General features: G+C 51.0%; 1 protein-coding gene across 8 annotated transcripts in view; it reads right to left on the bottom strand.

Annotated features, from left to right (window-relative positions):
- Positions 1-21,804, bottom strand: part of VAC14 (VAC14 component of PIKFYVE complex) — a 128,813-nt gene that overhangs the window by 63,697 nt on the left and 43,312 nt on the right. For all 8 annotated transcript variants that reach the window (XR_014784642.1, XR_014784641.1, XR_014784643.1 and 5 more), the window contains 2 exons: positions 12,644-12,800; positions 953-1,085 (listed from right to left, as the gene is read on the bottom strand). Coding sequence is in view for 5 of the 8 variants with exons in the window: in XM_084812319.1 (XP_084668445.1) it covers positions 953-1,085; positions 12,644-12,800 (290 nt within the window). In the remaining 3 variants the exon portion in view is untranslated. The remainder of the gene's footprint in view (positions 1-952; positions 1,086-12,643; positions 12,801-21,804) is intronic.

Here is a 21,804-nt window from a genome sequence, read left to right as displayed (position 1 = left end):
CTCCCATACCCAAACCCAACTCTCCCCTCCACGTGTGTTAGACTGCAACTCCCCCATGCCCCCAGCCAGCACAGAGTCCCATCTTACTCCCCTGAAGCAATTATTTCTGAAAGGGTGTGAAGGAATTCATTTCTGTGCTGTCCCAGACTTCACACTATGCTGTCAGATGTCACAAAGAGCATTTTCCAAATATCTACCATGTAATTTCAGCCTCCTCAGTAGGAGTGGGCAACCTCTGCTCCCCTTGAGGGCCTCAGTCCCTCAGATGGAATTTGTCAGGGCTACATGCTGGATGGCGCCAGAGCCACCACGCACACGTGCACACAAATGCACAGTCTCTCTAGATCACCACCACACCACAGAGAGACAGACACCATGACACAGGCACACGCCCCGCACCACGCTTCCACCACGCACGCACAGAAGGGCTTTGGAGGGCTGCTCTAGCCACTGTGATTATTCCTGAAGGAAAACCCAAAGAACAGCTAGTGCAGCAAAATTCGTGGTCAGGCCCTTTCAGCCATCTTCCTAGCAGTGGGCTACTTGGCAAGTTTGCAGCATCATGTTATCATCAAGCTCAGCCCCCTGGCCAGCCTCTGAGAAGGCCTCCTAGGGACCACATAGCAGATTAAAAGATAGTGGGGACTGCAGGTAAAAAACCAGAGTCCTGTGGACATCTGGCAGGTGGAGAGTCCATTCCTTGAAGAACTAGTTCCCGAGAGGCGAAAGGGAGATACCACCTCTGGTAAAGTAGTGGCTGGCTGGGACCTGAGCAGGAAGGCGCTCTCTCCCCCTGGCCCTTGAAGCATGTGCACAAGGCAAGACTTTGCGCCTTGAGGCCTCACCTCCAGAACCTTCCCGAGTGGGCGCAGAACCTTTGCACGGAATGGCACAGAGACCCCACAGAAGGTTCAGAAGCAGACAGGCAAAGAAAGCAGGGGCTTTGACTAACCTGATGATGAAGGCTCCTCGTGTTTCCAGCAGCTTCCGCTCACTGCTGAATCTCTTGAGCAAGTTGATCATGAACTTATAGAAGTAAGAGTTCATGGTGGGAGTCGAGGGAGGACACTCCAGGCCTTTGGTACCTGGAAGGAAGGACAATGAGAGGGAGTCACCTGAGAGAGAGACAGGATGACCCAGGCAAGAGCAGGTGGGCATCAGAGCTCTGTCTGCCACATGTGTTCTGCAGCCCCTCCCCAAGGCTCCTCCTTCAGCCTGGCCGTGGGGGCTTTGCTCCTCCTGACCAGGGCCACTCTTTCCCAAAGCCATCCTGACAGGGAAGCCACACGACCACCTGTTTCACCCCGTCCTTTTGCAGAGTCCTAGACCACCACAGAGGAGAACAAGAAGTCTGGCTCTCCGGTGGGTCTCATTAACAGGACTGTCAACAGGACTGTCATGTCCTCACCATGCACCTCGGATAGGTGTTGCCATGCCTCAGAGATGGAGGTGGCACAAAAATGCTTTTCCTACTGAGGGCACAGGGACAACCCTTGCACAGCAACGGAGAACCAGCGGCGGACACTCAAGGAGGCTGACAGAGAAAGAAGTGGCAGCTCCATTATTACACTGCCAGGTTAAGGCCAATGCTTCAAACCACCTAACATGAGGAATTCAACAAAGCATGTGTAGAACATGCTAATAGCTGGACTACATGATGAAGCAAGGAAATATCCTGTGAAGATGAACCATGCTCAGGGTCAACCTATAAAATCCACAGGAGTAGTTTTGAGGATCTCTCAACACATCTAGAAAAGTCACAGGGCCAAAGAAAAGATGGGGAAAATACAATCCCAAAGTAAAACAGACTCTCTGCTGGCCAAAGGGCAGTGGTGATGATAGGCATGGGCAGGAAAATGATGTATCAAACTACAGTTCCCATCATTCCCAGGCTGCAAATTTGACACACCTGGAGGGTACCAGGTTGGGGAAGGCTGAGTTAGAGTGTCAGACTAGGACTATGGGAACCTGAGTTCAAACCCCCACTCAGCTACAAAGCCAAGTGGTATGGAAGGCTTTGGGTCACTCACTCCCAGATTGATCTAGCTCACCAGATTGTTGTGAGGATAAGAGGGGGGCACGTGGCAGCTCTGTACACTGCCCTGAGGAAGTGGGGGGGAACGTAGGAAACAAATAAATGTTTATTCGAGAGACCTGGAACATACAGTGCAAAAGGCCTATAGAAGAAGTGTTGTGGGTTCAACCTGCCACCAGCTGGCAGAAAACCCTGGCCCAGAACAAAAGGGAACTCTGCAAGGCCTCGAGCTGGCTTCTGCAGCTGCTTTGGACAATGCTGGACATTCAAGCGGGCCCCAGAAAACTGAGCGTCACACGCCAGAAAGACCTTCACCTGTCGGCCAACATATCACAGCCAAATTTATTACAGTGGTTTGGATGCATGGTGCCCCAGCACCAGCTCTCTTGCCCCAAGGTGGCAGAGGACACAGGCTGCCTCCTCGCACCCTCTCCCTCCCATTTGCACATGAGCCTGCAGCCACATCTTCGGGCTGTGTGGCTCTCTGCAAATCTCACCCAGCGGCAAAGGGAGGAGGGGCACGCGATGGGGGAAAGGAGGGCAGAGCGCTGTCCCAGAGAGCCCCGCTGGCCACTCTCTTACTGCAGCAAAGGCCACAGCAGGAGACCGGCTGGCGGGACTCTCCAACGCAACTGCCGGAGATGGTGGGGCAGCGGCAGGCCCTCCCCACTCCTCCTGCTCCACCACCTGATGCAGGCGCCTTGCCCTGTGTCACGGGAGGGGCGGCCCTGCTGGAAGGTGGGAGGCGGGGAGAGGAGAGGGAGGGAGCAACCCACGAGGATGCTGCATCACCAGCAGACCACCGTTCGCATTCCTCTGTCCTTTCCAGCATCTCACAGCTCAGGATCTCCACACAGGCAGGGCCCAATGAAGCTGCACAAGCACAACGTGGAAACCGGTCGCAAGCGCTGAGGCTGCCACGAGACAAACCCACGCCTCCCAGACCTCCTTGACACGCTTCTCCCCTTCAGGCTTCTGCCACTGATGGGTGGTTCGCCCACTCCAGTGCAATAAAAAGCTACAATTAAATCTGCTCTGCTATTTTTACAAGTAGGAATACTAGAGAAGCAGGAGGAGGTTTTACAAAAACACAGCTGAGCTAATTAATTGATAATGATACTCACAAAGGGGAGACTTCACAGAGAGGTAACGGGCCAGAGTAGCTGTTAGCACACATATGGTGATGCCCAACACCACAAATGGGACAGCTCAGCTGTTCAGTGGGCACGTCAACACTGTGGAGCCTTGTCGCCGCTCCAGAGGCTTCCTGGAAAGCAGCTGTGGGGTGCTACGTGAAACCGTTGCACTGGCCAGCCTTCGCCAGCCATCTCATCAACTGTCACACCCGTTTGCTTGCTGTGGAGCCGACACTTCAGTGGGAACAGAAGGACTGACAAGGGAAATGCACGGTGGCCCTGTCTCTCCTCACCTTGGCCCCGTCAGGGCCGTGCAGCCTGAGTGAGCAAGGCACTCAGAGTGCGCCAAAACTCAGCTTCTCAGCCACACAGATCCCCACCAGGCGTAAGAGCTCTCTGCTGCCATCCTCTTCCTTTGCATGCAACATCCAGGTACCTCAAAGCAGGCAGAAGGGCCATGTGATGCCCCCCCCGCCTTCTCTCCTTCTGCTTTGCAGAGGGTCATGGCGAGTTCCACCTAGCACCCTTTGAAGCAGGGGGTGCAGGACGCGGAGACGACAAACCCAACCCTCCAGATGGCCACGCCCCCGTCCCCCCAACCCCTGGGTGATTTCCTGGCTTTTACGCAATTCTCCCCCACCCCCTCAGCTGCCCCAATTCTAAATGGCTGAAATGCCTCTCTGAAGGCTTCGCTAGTGGCATGAAGAGATTTAAGGTAAGATATGCAGGCATTTTCAGTATGTTTTTGGCCCCTCCCGCTGTTCCACCCACCACTGGAACGTGGACCCCGAGCTCTTCCCCCCCGACGGAGCTTGGCTCTCAGGCGGAAGGAGGCACTGTGCCCCCGTGCGGGAGACTTAGGCTGGGCTCCAGAGGAAGGCCCCTGTCCCGGAGCGGGGCCAGGAGGGCCCAGCCAGGGGGTCAGTTCAGGGGCACGTGCATCCGGTCTCCTCTCGGTGGAGAGGAAGCCCTACCTGGGCAGACCCGGGGCTAGGATGGCCAGAGGCAGTGGCAGGCACAGTGCTTGCCTGAGGCCTGCTCTGCGTGGCACAGTCTTACGCTTTGCTCCCAGACAACCCAGGCCTCGGCATTCCAGGCCTCCATCTACCGCTTATTTTTTATTTATGTATTTATTTTGTTTCTATACCACCCAATAGCCGAGCTCTCTGGGCGGTTCACAAAAATTAGAACCAAAAAGCGCGGGGTAAAACAATATAAAATATAAAAGCATTAAAACCACAATATAACCAGACAACCAGAATAAAACCTAGCACAATACAGAGATTTCAAATGCAGATTTAAAACCACTTGCCAAACTGGCACAAGCAAGTCGCTGGGGCCAGGGCTCCAGGCCAGGCCAGCTCCGTGCCTCACAGGAAGGTGGCAGCAGGGACCCGCCCTCTCGGCTCACTCCCCTCTCCAGCACTAGCGTGCAGATGCAGATGTTCCACCACGCAGGAGACAAGGCTGCCTGTGGCAGCAGCTCCAGGCCCGTGCCCCTCGGGGTGGGGCAGCAGCTGCTCAGCCCCACCTTCCGGTACCTCTCTGCAAGAGGAGCAGAATTAGCACGGTGCCATGCCCCTGCCCCACCAGGAAAAGGTGCCCAGCGACTCTCAACAGTGCTGAGAGCCACACCAAGGGGTCCAGGGGAGTCCACAGGACTGGATTGCCCCACCTATCTCCTGACAGCAGCTGTCTGCCAAGGCAACCATGGCAGTTTCAGTGCCCACACTGGGCTGGAATGCTGGTTGCCATGGGGCTAACAATGGCTACAGCTGTCTAGTATTCAGGTTCTATATTTGCCCTGAATTTGCTTGTCTTTGTCTTTGTCTTTGCCTTTGCCTCTTTTCTCCTTTCTCCTCTTGCAAGTGTTCAAACTACTTTTCCTCAACAGAAAATTGTTTCTAAAACCCATCTATTTTGCCCAGTATCTCTCACTTGATACTACAGGGCAGAGCAACCTGGGAGAAATTCCATGTCATTGGTGGAACCATTTTCTCTGCCGCATGGCTCTCCTACGCGGTCATTGTTTGAGGGTCTCTGGCAAGCAGGCAGGCAGAGAGACTGCAGGCCTCTCTGCCCTCCCCATCGCCCCAAAGGGGAATCCTGGGGGACAGCAGGTGGTGTACAGGAGGCCCAAAGGCTGGCAGAAGGGAGCTAGGAAAGGCCCCGGGGCAATATTCTGCGGCATCTCCACCCATCCTGCACCCCGTGCTTCTAAAGAGGAGGAAGGCTTCAAGGCACGGCCCTCCTGTGGACTAGCTCAAGAACGTCAATGGAGAGTTTGCGCGCACACACCCTCGAAGGCAGGGGCTGCTGCCAAGGAAGGCAGCTGCTGCTAAGTGAAACCTGATGTGCAAAAGAGGTTTTCCAGCAAGTTACTACAGGATGTTTTGTATTTCAGCTTTGTAAATATGATGTAAGGGAACATCACATGGGAAGATAAAAATAGACCAGCTCAAAGAACAAAAACAGAACCACCCCAAAACATTCCCTGCCTTTCATCAAAACAGATGTGAGGACGTAGGTCTCCCACTCTGCTAAAACATGAGCTAGCCTCCTTCCCCGACTGCAGGGCGTCCCACTGGCAGTGCATGGACTTGGGTCTCATGCTGCCCTGCCCTTTGGCAGAGGCACACAAAGGGCCGCTTTCAGGGCAAGCAGAGGAAGAAAACTGTTCAACCAAAGAAGGTGGAAAGGAAAGCGCGTGGAGCTCAGTCCATCTTGGGGAAGAAAAGGGAAGTGCCAAGGAGAAGTACTCCTGCGCATGGAAATCCCATCTGAGCCCAGCACAGACTGGAAGCCTAGATCCATAAACAGTAGGAACATAGCAGGAATGTGTAGCAGGCTATGTGCATGTCAAGAACACATCTCGAGTAGCTGTTCTATGGCCTGCAGCCAAACCCATGAGCGACTTTGAGAGTGGATGAGCAGTGGCCATGCTGCCTTACTGCTGAGGCAGACGGAAGAAAGGGTAACATAAGGGTAACGTAACAGTAAGGAACAAGCCTGCAGTTGCAAGATGGAGAAAATGAGACACTGCCAGGATAACAGGCTGCTATCCAGCCCGAGGAATGTCCAACACCGAGAATGGAATGACTGACCATCGCTGTTTTGCTACAGGCTCCCTGGACTGCAACCATAGCATAGCCTTGCCTCACGCAGGGGAGAATGGGCAGGGGAAGTCTTGAAATGAAGACCAGAGAAATGGAGGTAGGAGCCTTGAAGGCTTGATGAAGACTTCAAAGCACGCATGTCACATCTCTGGTATGGTTGGCACTTGGTACAGGACACAGTGCCATCATATGGTGAAGCCTGGCCTGGCCCGGCCCAGGGAAAGCCACCACAGAGATGTTCTCCCTTACTGGGGTATGGCAGGTGCATCTACTAGAGTCCACTCAACAGGAAGTCCTATAACGTCAGAACTTTTATACAAGGATGGAAGTCACATAGTCAGTAGGACTGAGCTAGCATTACAACTCCTGACTGCATGCATTGGTTGCTCAGTTGTAGAAATATCACTTTCCTCTGATTGCTACCACATGGAGACAGGCTCCAGAGAAGAGGTCTTGCCTTTGCTGTCTTACAACACTGCCCTACCCAACACTGCTGTTTCCCTCCTGATGGGGGCGGGCGGGGCAGTCAAAGGGGAAGAAAAATGAATTGAAGAAGCAGTGAAACCCAAGTGAACAGCCATTTTATATATATCGAGTGTTTTTATTTCCCCCTTGCATCTTATTATTGAGTGTTTTATGCTGTGGGTTTTTAAAAAAATATTTAGCAGTAGATAAATTATTACATACACACACACATATATATTTCAGGGGAGGGCAGAAAGTAGATGTCCAGATGATCTGGACATCAACTCCCAGCATTCCTGACCACTGGCCATGCTGGCAGAAGCTTCTGGGAACTGGGGTCCAAAGCATCTGGAGATCTCCCTTCTGTTCACCCCTGATTATATATATAGTGTGCCTCTCCCCTTCTTCCTGTTCATGAGGCTGGGAAATAAAAGTCCCCATGGCAGCTGAATTCCATTCTCAACACTTCAAACCACACAAGCAATCGAAAAGTAGCAGCTTGCTGGAAGCAGAATTTTATGGTCACCAACAAAGCAGCTACACACAACCCAAGAGGTCTACTGCAAGATCCTCTGTGACTGTGCAAGAGGTCCGGGACACACCTCTTGCAGCATATGAGGCAGCAGGATGCCTGGGGCACAGGCCCAGCTGGAGAAGTCATCCAGCCAAAGATGACCAAGAAAACGCAGTTGGAGGTACAGATCCCCAGAACCAAGCAGGGAGGGATGCTTCACTTTTCTAATGGAGGCCAGGAAGTATTACTTATAAAATTTAACTTAATTTATTAATAATGAAGTGTATACTTCACTTTCTCCCTCCAAATGGAGATGCCTACAGTTGCTAAACACAGCTGTAAAAACAATATAAACACAGCAATCAATGTTTTTTAAGGACAAAAATCAAGGCAGCAAAAAATTCACAGAATTTATAACCAACAGGGAGCCAAACTAAAAATGTTTAAAAACCCAGAAAAATCAAAAGCAAGTTTCCAAATGACAACAGGACGCAATCAAAGGAGGAGACAGCCCTACCTCCCATGGCACCAGGGAGATCTATATGCTGGGTGCCACTACAGAAAAGGCCCCTCACTCGGGCTACCACCAACCATACTGCTCCAAAGGCCATGGTATATGCATGAAAGGGGCTCCTCAGATGACCTTAAATGGTGGGTGGACTCATATGGAAGATGGTGGTCCATTAGGTAATTTAGTCCTAGCTGGTTTAGGACTTTAAAGGTAATGACTTTGAACTGTGCTCAGAAATGGACCAGTAGCCAGAGCAGATGGTAGGAGAAAGTAGTAACATGATTCCGTACAAGATTCTGGACAAGATTTTAGCAGCAGCGTTCTGCACCAACCAAAATTTCCAAACAGCCCCACACAGAGGGTGCTCTAATTAAATCCAGTCTAGAGGTGATTAATGCACGTGTGAGAATAGCCAGGCCTGACCACCCCAGGAATGTGCTCAACTGAAGACAAGCAGAAATGTTCCTGGCCACAGCCATCACTGGAGCATGCAGGAGCAAGGCCCAAGTCCAGGAGCACTCCCCTCCCTGCAAAAAAACTAAAAAAACCAAACTGTAGACCTGTTCTTTCAAGGAGGGTGATTCCCATCCAGAACAGGCTGACACCAGATTCCAAACCAGTAGATCTCCTGACACGGAGCACTTCTGCTCATCTGTTTTTAATGTCAGCTTGTTTGCCCACATCCAGTTCATTGCTGAGCCCAAACACAGGTTCAGAATCTTCCCAGATTGAGACAGCAAGGAGATATACAGCTGTGCGCATACTGATCACAGCCAACTTTGTGCCCCCAGATCATTTCTCCTAGCAGCTCCATATAAAAGTTAGATAGCACAGGGAACAAGATTGGACTCTGTGGGACACCACAGGCCAGGCTTCCCCAACTTGGCACCCTCTAGATGGGAGTTGTAGCCCAACACATCTGGAGGATGCCAGATTTGGGAAGGCTGCCACAGGCCAAGGCATGAAGCAGAAATCCTGCAGCACCACCTCCAGGACCACAATGCCCTGCATTGCCATCCCAGCAAGACTATCCAGAAGGGTCCCATGGTCAATGACACTGAAAGATACTGACAGGTCCAGCAGAACCAGCAGGGATACACTCCCCCTGTCCAACCCCCAGCATAGATCATCTACTAGGGCAGCCCAAACCAGGTCAAACATCCAACAGAAATTGATCGAGTTAATCAGTCTCATCCAGGAATCGTTGCAGTTGGGTCCCCAACACACGCCCAAGCACCTTGACCAAAATATGATGGCAGACACTGCTTGGTGATTATCTAGCACAATGGGTTCTAAGGAGGACTTCTTCAACAGAGAATGAACCATTGCAGCTTTCAAAACAGGGTGTAACAGAATGCTTATTTAAGAAAAAAACAACCCTCAGCACCCACTCAGCCAGCAGTCCACTGGCTGTAATTACAAGCCAAGATGAGTAAGAGTTGAGCACACAGATGCAAGGAAGTTGCCCACATCCTCGGGTGACGAAGCCTGAAAAGAAGCCAGAAGAAGCAAAAGGTGCCACCACAGAAGGCACATGAACTGGCACTCGTCAAGGTGGCATCCAAAGTTGATGCGGTTGAGGGCAACTTTGTGGAGAAAGGATCTTGCAAATCGGTCAGCACATACTCCTGAGATAGCCTCCGATTCCCTCAGCAAATGCAGACGTTTAAGGCCATACACTGCTCGGAAAAGCTCTGCTGTCCAACACTGCGTGGATGCAATGGTGATGGAAAAGTAAACTTTCTTTACTGCCATCATCACCACGGAGCACCGAGGCTGCCTGCCACATCTTCTGCTTGTTGGTCCAGAAGCCCACTGAACAGCCGGAGGAACATAATTCAGTGGCAGCTGCAGGTTTGACTCTCCTTCCTAGGAACCTGGTACAGCCTGGCTCATATGTCAAACGCTCCTGGATTCCCCCCATATCAGTACCCCCCCATCCATCACTTTGGGAAAACCAGACAGGATTGGGCCAGGATCGGTCCCTTAAGCTGAGCAGTCAGCCCTAACAATGGCCAACCCAAGGAAGGTTCGCCAGGATGACTGAGGCCTCCTTCTGGCCATGAGACGTGGGGGCTTACTGCCTCTGGGCCCAGCGTTGCAAGGCTCTGCATCGAGGCAAATCTGGTAATTGACTGCAGGTATTCTTGCTCATTTAAGACACAAACTGCTGCAGTGTCTCTAAAATCAGACTGCCCAGTTATGGGTATTCCAAAAACAAATTAGCTGGTGGGAGGGGGGGGGGAGCCCCATTTGGGCAATGCCTTTTCAAAGCCTCCAATTATTGGACACAAAAGGCTGAGCCTGGGTTGCCATTAAAGGGTCCATGGCAGCCTTCCAGCAGGAAGCCCCAGCTGCAAGGCCATTTTCAGACCATCTACAGGGAAGGAAAAGGAAGCCACCAGCTTGATCTAACAGCACAGCTCTGCAGTCACCTGGCCAGCTAAGCGAAGGCACCCGCACCCTCCCCCATGGCACGGAGAGGATCCATCACCCACTGAAGGCACTGCACATGGCTCCTGCTGCACCCACCTGAAGCCCAGAGCGGGGCACAGCACATCAGCCCATCATGCTTGTTAGCCAGGGTGACCACAAGGTAACAGAGAGAGAGGCACAGGACCAAAAGTTCCAAGACTTTTGGTGGGGGCAGGAGGGGCTTTGACAGCACCCAACGCTCTAGCCCTGCCCTCGCCAAGCTCCCCCCGCCCCGGACAGAGATGAGTTTGTCCATCCCTAGGTGGCTGCCACCATAGGGGCCCTTTGAAAGAGCGGAGGATCTGAAGCCAAACCAGGAGCGAGATTGCTTAGGCTTCCGTTCCTCATTTTTTAGGGTAGGTAAGCCTGTTTTTATCCCTGGTTTCCCAGGTATGCAGGCAGGTGTTTCTGGGTGCCACTACCTTTGTGGTCATAGACCTGCTCAAGAATTGAACACAGTCAACTAAGATTGCTGCAGAGAAGGAAAACCTACTTGGGTTGTCTTGAACTTCTTTAAGGAGATCCACTTTCACTGAAGACAGGTTACCCACCCATAATTTGAGGCAGAACACTAGTTCCCTGGCCCTATTTTCTGGAATCAACCTGTCAGGCAGGAACGGAACTACTGGAGCATGGTTCTCCATCCCTGACCCCAGATAGCCTCTCCAGAAGAACACCATGGCCGATGGTACTGAAACCACTCAGAGGTCTGGGATAATTAGGATGCTGGTACTGCCCCTGCCCTTCTCCCAGGGCTCCCATAAATGGCCTCTGGCCATTCTGGCTGTCAGCAAGGATTAGCCAGAAAGATGAGCTCTTGGAAGTAGGTTTTTAAAGCCTCAAAACATGAGACCACTAAGGGTATAGCAGCTGCCCCTTAGCATGCACACGAGAGCATCCATTTTGTATTGAGTGCCAGGCTTGGTAAAGGCACAAAAAGTGGGCTTCCTCCGATCTGTCTGTGAGACCATCCTGGTTCTTCACTTGCATTGTTCACTGCCTCTATTGTCTTTACCCCTCAGTTCAGACTGGACGCTGCTAGGGTCAGGAATCTCTGTGGTTGGTTAGGTTGCTCTGCATGTTTATGTTTCCTTACTAATGGTCATCATCATCAGATTTCACCCATCTCGAGTAGTAAAAAGGGTTGGTGCATCTACGATCCCCTCTCTAATAAAATCTCACTTGCCTTAAACAAAATTTCATTCGAGAAGCTGTTTCTGGGATCCCCCTGCTGGATGCTGCTGGACGCGAGGCTGCCCAGCGTGACCACTCTGGGCTAGCCTGTCAGAACAGCTCATCTCCTGACGAGCCAACAGAGCCTAGGCGGGCAAACCCCGGGTGCCTTGGGGAAGGCAGAGGCTACCAAACGGACTGATGGCATACGGGCTTATCGCAAGCTACAAAAACCAAATGCTCCAAGTTCACAAACAGCAGAAATTATGCACACTCCATAAAAGCATTGGAACTGATTTGTCTGAAAATACAGGCTACCCATTAAAAACGTTAGGCATTGTGTTCTGTACATTTTGAGATGGACACAAACTCTGTTGAGCACCACCATGATGAATTGCGAACAGCTGACTCAAGACAGGCTGTGCGAAGTCTTCCGTTCCAATTACAAAACGATCCAGCCACAAGATTCCGGAGGAGGAGGAGGAGCGGGGAGTCGGCCACTGGGCAGGCAGGAGGGGGAGCAAGGGAGCAGAAGACCGCCATGCGGAAGGGCAGGGAAGAGAGACTAGGCCTCACCCCAACTTCTGCTAGTGAGACCAGACATGGCTGACTCTGCCATCATGAGGGCCAGAACTTTGCTTAACTATCAAGAGGGATCCAGGGCACTCAGAGGCACAGGGAACACGTCAGATTCCATTCCTGTTGATGTAGCATTCATGGTGAGACCTGCTGCTTTTGCTAGCACTGCAACGGCTGGGCTTGCTGCCATCCCCACTCCCACCCCCTTCTGCATCAGTGTGGGGTGTACATCAAAAGGAAAACCGTCCCGGTCTTCGTTGCAAGCAGAGCGCCTCAGGCTCCTGCTGCAGCTGGAATCACAGAACAGGGGAGGTGACTCTACTCCTCCGTGACACACTTTCACCAAAATACTAGAGCTGTTGGGCCAGAGAATCCCTTGCCAATGCCTGATTAAAGCTGTCATGTGCCACTTCACATCAGGAGCAAAGTAAGGTATTAGGAGGATGTTTGGAACAGATTTCTCCAACCCGTGAGCTCCAGATATCTCAGACTGACACTCCCAGCATCCCCCAGCCAGCTCTACTGGCTGAGGGATACTGGGAGTTCCAGTCCAACATGTCTGGAGCCCTCCAGGTTGGGGGAGGCTGGTTTAGAAGGGGAGATTCTTTGCAGCACGTTGCCAGAGTCAGGTGCACTTACCGGAGGAGCCAGCCTGGCCAGCGTTGGTCGCAGCAGGAATCTGCAGGTCCACTTGCCCGGATCGCATGCTGGAGCCCTCATGAGGCCCGTGGTGTTCAGTCTGACCTGCTGGAGAGGACGCAACCTCTGCCAAGACTTCAAGGTCCTTGAGGATCACCTGGAGCAGGGAAAAGAGGACGAGTGACAGTCATGGGGAAGGCTGTCGAGACAGGCAGGCAGGAGAGGTGTAAGGTGGCCTCGGAAAGGCCTTCAGCGCTCCTGCGCAATGCAACATCGTGGCGCCACAAGCTACTCGACCCTCCTCAATGGCACTGGCTGCCACAGGGGACACCATGCGCCATGTTTTCTGCTCGCAGATGTGAACAGGAGTTCGGGGAAGGAGAAGGCGCAGACTGTTGCTCGGGGCAGCAGCAGGCATCTGCCAGAACACCTGGTGCTGGATTAAGAGTAGATTTATCGACCAACTCCTCCACTAACTCCCTGGTATGGTCATGCATGTGCATGACAAACCAGTGTGGCCACCCACAGGACGGCACATTCAGAGGCTTTCCTGGGAGGAAAGGATCCCCCCGGGGCTGGACAAGGGGGAAAGGTCACGCCCTTGCGGGAGAAAAGACCCCTGCTGGGGACCACAGGGCCGAGCAAGGCCAGCAGACAAGGCCACGTTTCACTCTCTGCCAGGGACAGCCCAGCAGGCCCAGCCAGAAGGGCTGCTCCCAAGGCCACAGCTCTGGCGAGAAACTGAACTCGCTCTGAGAGGAGGTGGAAATCTCTCCCTTCCTTGAACAAACGGGAGAAGAGGGAAAGGGGGTTCAGCACTGAGGAAGAGGCAAGCCGGCTTTTGGAGTTCGAAGCCCTCAGGAGCGTCCCCGATGTGGCTGTTATGCTGCAGCACCTCACGAGCCAAGCACTCCTTGGCCCACGGGCGGGGCACTCCGAAGCCAGCAGGGGCACTCCCAGGACTGTGGGGGGGGGCTGCTCTCCAGCGGAAGCTGCCCCGCCCCCTCCCTGCCCGCAACCCTGGAGCATTCAGCCTCTGAGCAGCAAAAGCAGTGGCATCCATTTGGAGCCACTGCGTTTGCAGTACTGTGGGATTTCTTTTACACTGCAGGGTGGGCAACTTGTGGCCCTCCAGATGTTTTGGCCTACAACTCCCTGATCCCTCACCATCAGCTAGCCTGCCTAAGGCTGATGGGAGTTGTAGGCTAAAACAACTGGAGAGCCACACGTTGCCCACCCTTGTTATAAAGCTTACATGCACCAATGGCAATATCATCCTATCTACGTTGCAGCTGAACTGGTGCAAATCTTCTACATATTTCACATGTGCAGACCCATTCTTTAATCTCCTATACTTCATTTATCTCTAGCAGCCAACAGCAGCCACGGGGGATAAAGAGCACTCAACCAAACTGACTAGAATTCTGGGACTAGAGGGCAGCTTCAGAGACAGGTTCGTCTGGCTCGCTCACACGCCCCTTTCCCCCTGCTCAGAGCCCCTGGGAGCAGATCTGCCCACTGCCCCAGGTGGCCTGCTGCCTCTGCACTTTCCGACGCCAGCCACTCAACACTTGGGGAGGCGTGCAGCAAATCGTCTCCTGCTCTGTGACACCATCTTCAGAGATGGCTGTGGATCAATCCACCATCCGCAAGGGGTAAGGTGAGTGGGGAGACACGTTATTATCTAAAAACGTAAGAGCTGGGCTAGAACAGATCCCATAGCGGCCAGCCAGATGACAGTGGAAAACCCACAACTGGGACATGTGAGCAACAGCACCCCCCGCTCCTTCCCCCAGCAACTGGCACTGAAAGCCATCCCGCCCCTAAGACTGGAGGCAGCACGGAGCCATCAGGACTAGTAGCCCTTGAGAGCATTTATCCTCCATGCAGTCATCTAATCCCCTTTTAAAGCCATTCAGGTTGGTGGCCATCACTACATCCCATGCTAGTGAATTCCACAGTTTAACTATGTGCTGTGTGAAGACGTCCTTCCTTTCTCTTGAATCTCCCACCCTTTCAGCTTCATTGGATGATCCAGGTTTTGTTATTATGAGGGAGGAAAACCTTCATCAAATTTCTCCACACCACACACAGTTCTATAAACTTTTATCATGTACCCCCCACTTGCCCTTTTTTTAAAAGTTAAAAAGTCCCAAACACTGTATTCTTTCCTCATAGGGGAGCTGCTTTAGTCCCCTGATCATTTTGGTTGCTCTTTTCTATACCTTTTCAGCTATATAATATTATTTTTGAGGTGCAGTGACCAGAACTGTACAGAGTATTCCAGGTGTGGTCACAACATAGGTTTGTATCAAGGCATTATGATATTGGCAGTTTTGTTTTCAATTCTTTTCCTAAGGATCCCCTTCATAGAATTTGCCTTTTTCACAGAAGCCACGCATGGGGTCGACTTTTTTTTTTTTTTCTCAAACTGTCCATCAGCATCTATGAGAACTTAGGACTTTTTGCCCCAGTGTGCATCACTGAATTGCATTTGCCAATGCCCACCCCCGTCTGGAGATAACCTTTTGGAGCTCTTCACAATCCCTTTTGGTATTAATCACCTGAGAGGCATATGGTCAAGATCGATAGGCATATGGTCAAGGAACACCGAATTACTTTGAATGAGTTCAAATCTCCAGGGCCAGAGGAACTGCATCCGAGAGTAATAAAGGAACTGGCAGAAGAACTCTCAGAACTGCTGTCTATTCTCTTTGAGAAATCCTGGAGGATGGGTGAAGTGCCAGATGACTGGAGGAGGGCTACTGTGGTCCCTATCTTCAAAAAGGGTAAAAAGGAGGAACCTGGGAACTACAGACCAGTCAGTCTGACATCAATCCCTGGGAAAATTCTGGAGCAGATCATAAAGCAATCCATCTGGAAGCACCTTGAAAACAATGCAGTGATTACGCAAAGCAAACATGGATTTGTCAAGAACAAATCCTGCCAGATGAATCTGATCTCATTTTTTGATCAAGTAACCTCCCTTGTGGACCATGGGAATGCTGTAGACATCATATACCTCGACTTCAGCAAAGCTTTCGACAACGTGCCCCATGATATCCTGATGAGCAAACTAGCTCAAAGTGGGCTAGATGAACCATCGATCCGGTGGATCCACAGTTGGCTACAGAATCGGACTCAAAGAGTGCTTATCAATGGGACCTTCTCAAACTGGGGAGAGGTAACAAGTGGGGTACCACAGGGCTCAGTCCTGGGTCCAGTGCTCTTTAACATTTGTATTAATGACTTGGAGGGAATGCTGATCAAATTTGCAAATGACACAAAATGGGGCGGGATAGCTAATACTTTGGAAGACAGAAACAAAATTCAAAGTGATCTGGATAGACTGGAGCGCTGGGCAGAAAACAACAGAATGACATTTAACAGGGACAAATGCCAAGTTCTGCACCTAGGAAAAAGAAACCAAATGCACAGTTACAAGATTGGGCTACGTGGCTCAAAAATACTACAAGCGAGAAGGATCTTGGAATTGTTGTCGATCACAAGCTGAATATGAGCCAACAATGTGATGTGGCTGCAAAAAAGGCAAATGCTCTTTTGGGCTGCATTCATAGAAGCATAGCTTCCAAATCCTGGGAAGTACTAGTTCCCCTCTACTCAGCACTGGTTAGGCCTCATCTGGAGTACTGTGTCCCGTTCTGGGAACCACACTTTAAGAAGGATGTAGACAAGCTGGAGAGGGTTCAGAGGAGGGCAACAAAGATGAACAGGGGACTGGAAACAAAGCCCTGGAAACAAAGCCCTATGAAGACAGTCTGAAAGAACTGGGCATGTTTAGCCTTGAGAAGACTGAGGGGAGATAGGATTGCGCTCTTCAAGTCCTTGAAAGGTTGTCACAAAGAGGAAGGCCAGGATCTCTTCTTGATCATCCCAGAGGGCAGGACACAGAATAATGGGCTCAAGTGACAGGAAGCCAGATTCCGGCTGAACATCAGGAAAAACTTCCTGACTGTTAGAGCAACATGACAATGGAACCAATGACCTGGGGAGGTGGTGGGCTCTCCCACACTGGAGGCGTTCAAGACAAGGCTCTGACTTGGATTCCTGCATTGAGCAGGGGGTTGGACTCGATGGCCTTGTAGGCCCCTTCCAACCCTACTATTGTATGATTAACCTCCCTCCCCCACCCCCACCCCCTGAGACAAGAGAAGCTGCCATTGCTGCCCTGGAGAAGGGAGTGGGGGGGGCATTTCTGAGATGGATCCGAGAATCCTGCCTAGTGACAGCTGCTAGATTAAATGCCCCCCCTCCACATGCAAGACCACCTTTGGATGCCTTCCACAGAACATGCCGCCACGGAGGGGCTCTTCCAGGACAGGGCAGGGGATGCTTGGCATGCACTGTGCATCCCTCTGCTGGATGACTCCCAGCTGGCTTTGCCCTCGCTCTTTTGTGCAAGCAAAAGAATGAAACTGGAAGGGTATAAGAAAAGCAATATCCTGCCGGAGCACAAATGCCTCCCGTTGCCATAGCAACGGGCCCGGTGCCAGAAAGGCCCATCAGCTGGGTCCCACCATCCAACAGCTGTTCTTGAAGCTCCCATTCTGGGACATGAAAGGGCTGGGGCCAATGAGGTGCTTCCCCACCCCCCAAGGACGAGGTGACCGCCCTGATGGGGGTGGGGAGGACAGCCGCCTCTGTGCGCAGAGCAGAATGAGCTTAAAAGGGCATTGCAGAACCTCTAGATGGCAAATGCCAACAGAACAGCTTGCAGAGATTAGCTGATGCTACAGAAAAAATGGGTAGGTAGGTGAGGCATCTGCCTCTGGGATTTAGGCTCAAAGACAGAAGAGAACTGAATAAATCTAGCAGCAAGGGGGATCCTCTAATTTTGTAGTCACGGTTGGAGGAGGAGGAGGGGAAGAGCAAATGTTATCTGGCTTGCAGGCATTGTTCCAGCTGTTCCACAAGTTCTACAGAATCTGGAAATTTGTTTTAATTTCTTGCCAGACATTCGAATAAATCAGATGGGCCTTATGGAAAAGATAAGAGAATAGACCTGCATGGGGAGAAGGCCATGTTGGAAACTGTGCTGAGTGCACACGTACTGCTTTGTCATCTTTGGCATGCCATGCAGATGAGGGACCTTTTGACATGTTTTCAGGTATTTATCTTTAACCACAAGAGCTGTAAAAGTGAGCTCAAACGAGGTTCTCAGATTTTGCACTGGAAGCTGTTTCCTACATTTTGCAGAATGGCCAAGACAGAAGATTAATGGAAAAGGCCCGCTCACCCGTCCACATGGCACCGGCGTAGTTAGGCAAACAACAGTTTCCTGCTAACGAACATCTTGCTGCTTCTTTTACCCTCCCCAAAGCACTTGGGCATATCGCAGATTTCATCTGTTTTCCAGATCTAGCAACGTCCCACATGTTCTGGTTGAACCAATCTGATACTTGCTTCACGGGCAGCCTGCTGCACTGTTCCCGCAGAGGCACCCCCCCCACACACACACACACATACTCCTCAAGGCCTCCTGGCTCTCAAGAACTCAGGAGCGCCATGCCTCAGCATCTCAGGCGTACACCCAGCTGCCACCCAGGGCAAAGAAAGAAAACAACACCACAACAAAGTGAGCAGTATGTATATTCCGGGATCACAACTACACAAGTCCAGACACTGGTACTGGATGGTGGATTCGGCGCCTTGGATAGGCTGCAAAGGGATACTGGAGAGTGTGTGGGCAATGGGTGCGGGGTGGGGGGAGGCTCTGAGCCAGAGTGCCAGGAATCAGGGCTGCAGGGCCCCTCCCCCATGGCTGGCAGAATCAGAATTGTAGGACAGAGGTGCATATGCGCATAACTTCTGTGGGCCACCGCTTTCCATAAAGGAAGGGCAGCTCTTGCAGGGGAACAGGGGGGCACCACGATTCAACAGCCAATGACTTTGCTGCCACTACACTGATGAAAATGCACATGGGGGGGATTTGAGCATTTCTACAACTGCGAATTTGCAAATACAAATTTGTGCAAATTCAGGAAATTGGAAAAAATCAAATTCCATCAATAAGCAGACAACGGAATGAAAGGTGCCCGACAATCCACAAAATCAAGATGGAACAGATTTCACAAAATCCGCACAGCCCCACCAGAGATCCAGCTTCACACAGAACTTGGCACCTAGCCCCAACAGCCACGCTGCCACTCAGCATGCACACCGCACAATTTGAGAGTTCAACCTGCTCCCACCTGGCACTGCTTGCCATCAGGACTTCCCAACTCACAGCTGTTGCCACACCCATTCGCTTGCGATCTCTTGCACACTTGGATCCAACAAAGCCCAACCTGCAATCCTATGTGCACTTCCCTGGAAGTAAGCTCCATTTAACAGAGTAGGTCTTATCTCTGAGCACACATGCACAGGATTTTTTCATGCAAGTGCCTGGGGGCCTAAAATATTTAAATTAATACAACTTTTCTAAAAATGTCATAACTATGCCAAGTAAAATAATGTTATGTGCTATGCTAAATTATAAATGATGCATTTTATGTTAAAGCAATAAAAGTAGTTTAGGTTTGATAAGCAAGTATGGCATATTCTTATTCCCCCCAAAAAAAATTCTGTCTCCTCATAAACAACCAAAACCAGTTTCTGTCCTTCCCACGGCTTCAAAGGTTCCAGACAGTTTATATATCTGTGCTCCCATTTTGCTAAAGTTCTCTTCAGGGCTTTGCATTGGCAGAGGTGTTACTAGCCAGCTGGCTGAGTGAATGCACAACATGAAAAAACAAAGAAGTGACAGAGGAAAGTGTTCTAGCACAGAAAAAGAGTTGGAAGCTACCTTGGAGATCATCTAGTCCAACCCCCTTCTCAATGCAGGCTCTGCAATGCAAGGTACAGCTACAGCGTCCCCAACAGACAGCCCTCCAGCCTCCACTCAGATCTCTCCAGCAAAGGAGAACCCACCACTCCTGACCAGGTCTTCCTGGTAGGAGGTTTCTCCTAATGTTTAGCTGAAATCCACTACCCTTGAAATTCACATCCGTTGGTTCAAGTCCTGCCCTCGGAGCAACAGAGATCAAGTCTGTTCTGTCTTCTGCAAGACACCCTTTCAGATATCTGAAGACTGCTATCATGTCTCCCCTTCATTTTCTCTTCTCCAGGCTAAACACCCCCAGCTCTTTCAGCCATTCCTCACAGGACTTGGTTTCCAGAACCCTCACAGTCCTGGTTTCACTTCTCTGGCCATGCTCCAACTTGTCAATGTTGCTTCTTAAAATGGGGTACGCAGAACTGGACACAGTACTCCAAATATAGCCTGACTAACACACAACAGAGTGGAACTATTACCTCCCATGTTCTGGACACTCTGCTTCTATTAAAGAGCCAAGACTGCATTAGCTTTCCTAGCTGCTACATCACACTGCTGGCTCATATTCAGCTTGTGATCCACGAAGACATCTAAGTCCATTTCACATGTGCTGCTGCTGCCAGGCCAGGACTCCCCCATCCTATACTTGTGTCCTTGATTTTCTTTGTTCCTAAATGCAAGTCTTTACATTTATCTCATCTTGTTAGATTCACCCCAGTCTTCCAGGCTGTCTAGATCCTTTTGAATCATGATCCTGTCATCTATGATGTTGGCTATCACTCCTAGCTTTGCATCATCCCCAAATTTGATGAGCAACCCCTCTATACCCTCATTTTATAAACACGTTTATAAAAATGGTGAACCCCGCAGCACTCATAGGAACACAGAAAGCTTCTTTATGCCCAGTCAGACCCTCGGTCCATCCGGCCCAGTACTGTTGACACTGACTGCCAGTGGCTCTCCAGCATTTCGGGCAGGATTAATTCCTCGCCATACATGGAGAAGCCAGGGATAGAACCCAGGACCGTCAGCATGCAAAGCATGTACTCTACCAATAAGCTACGGCCCTTGAGACCTCCCTCCGGGAGGATGCCAAGCTAGCAATTAGCACTCACTGAGTATGGTTGCTCAATCAGTTGTAGATCCACCTAACTGTAGTATTGTCCAAACCACATTTCGCCATCTTGTCAACAAGAATACCATGGCAAGCCTTGCCAAATGCTTTGCTGAAATCAAGATATACTCTGTCCACAGCATTCCCATGATCTTCCAAACTACTAACTCTTATTTAAAAAAAGAGATACGATTGGTCTGGCATGAATTATTCCTCACAAACCTATGCTATAATGAATGCATTATTTTCTAGATGACCACTTAATCTGTTAATCAGATTAATCTGTCTCATCTGTTCAGTCAGTACTCCCGCACCATCCAGAGACAGGGACTCCACTAGTGCCCACACATCTTGAAGACCAAGAGAAAACCTGCTCTGTGAGCCAGAGGGATGGACAGGCTAGATTCAGCCAGCCTCAAGGAGGGACCATCTCTTCGTGCAACATCGTCTGGATCCTCCTACCTCTGTCCAGGACTCTGTTGCCGGCACCACTTGTCCTGCTGATCAGACTCACCAGGCCCACTCTCTTCTTTCCCCTGAGGCAAGTTCCTCACCCTGCTCACCCCCGACTTTCATCTCCCACTGCCACCCACCCTGGATTAACAACTCGTTCAATTTGAAGAATTTCCTCTTTGTGGCAACCCATCAGCCCACCTATTCTCCCCATGGGCAAGTCCCAGCAATGTGTTATCGGCAACCCACACGACCTCCAAAGAGCTTGGGGTGATCACATGGGGCCATCACTTTTGATCTTCACAACAGCCATCCCTCTGCCACCCTACTTTTATGTAAGCCTTCCCTCTGACATTACGTCTTCTCTCAACAGAGGGCTCACACATGCCGTGCAAATGCCCTGTGTCATCAGAGGCTACTGTCCATCACAAAAGACTCTGTCTGATGCTTCTGCAGCCATTGTGAGCCACCCTGAGCGTTGCCTTGCTTCCTTTGCCTCCCTGCTTTCTTCTGCAGAGGAACACAGGCAAGGAAGCAGAGCTGGCAAAGATCGCAGGAGTTAAAGGAAATGAAGCTGGCCTCTGGCAGGCTTCCAACATTCAGGCAGACTTGACACAGTACGGAGCAGAAAGCATCTCCGCTTCTCAGAGGAAGAGAGCAGCTGCTGCTTCCTCCTACTCCCCACAAAAAGCATGTCAAGGGAGAGGGGGTTCCTTATGCGACACGTGCAGCCCCTCCAAAGTATTGGCACCACCCTCT

The sequence above is a fragment of the Heloderma suspectum genome, chromosome 8 (genome assembly GCF_057233095.1).
Source record: "Heloderma suspectum isolate Gila_16-S chromosome 8, 16-S_ref, whole genome shotgun sequence".
NCBI lineage: Eukaryota > Metazoa > Chordata > Lepidosauria > Squamata > Helodermatidae > Heloderma > Heloderma suspectum.
Note: the sequence above shows the minus strand (reverse complement) of the source record. Positions and strands in the feature narration are given on the sequence as shown.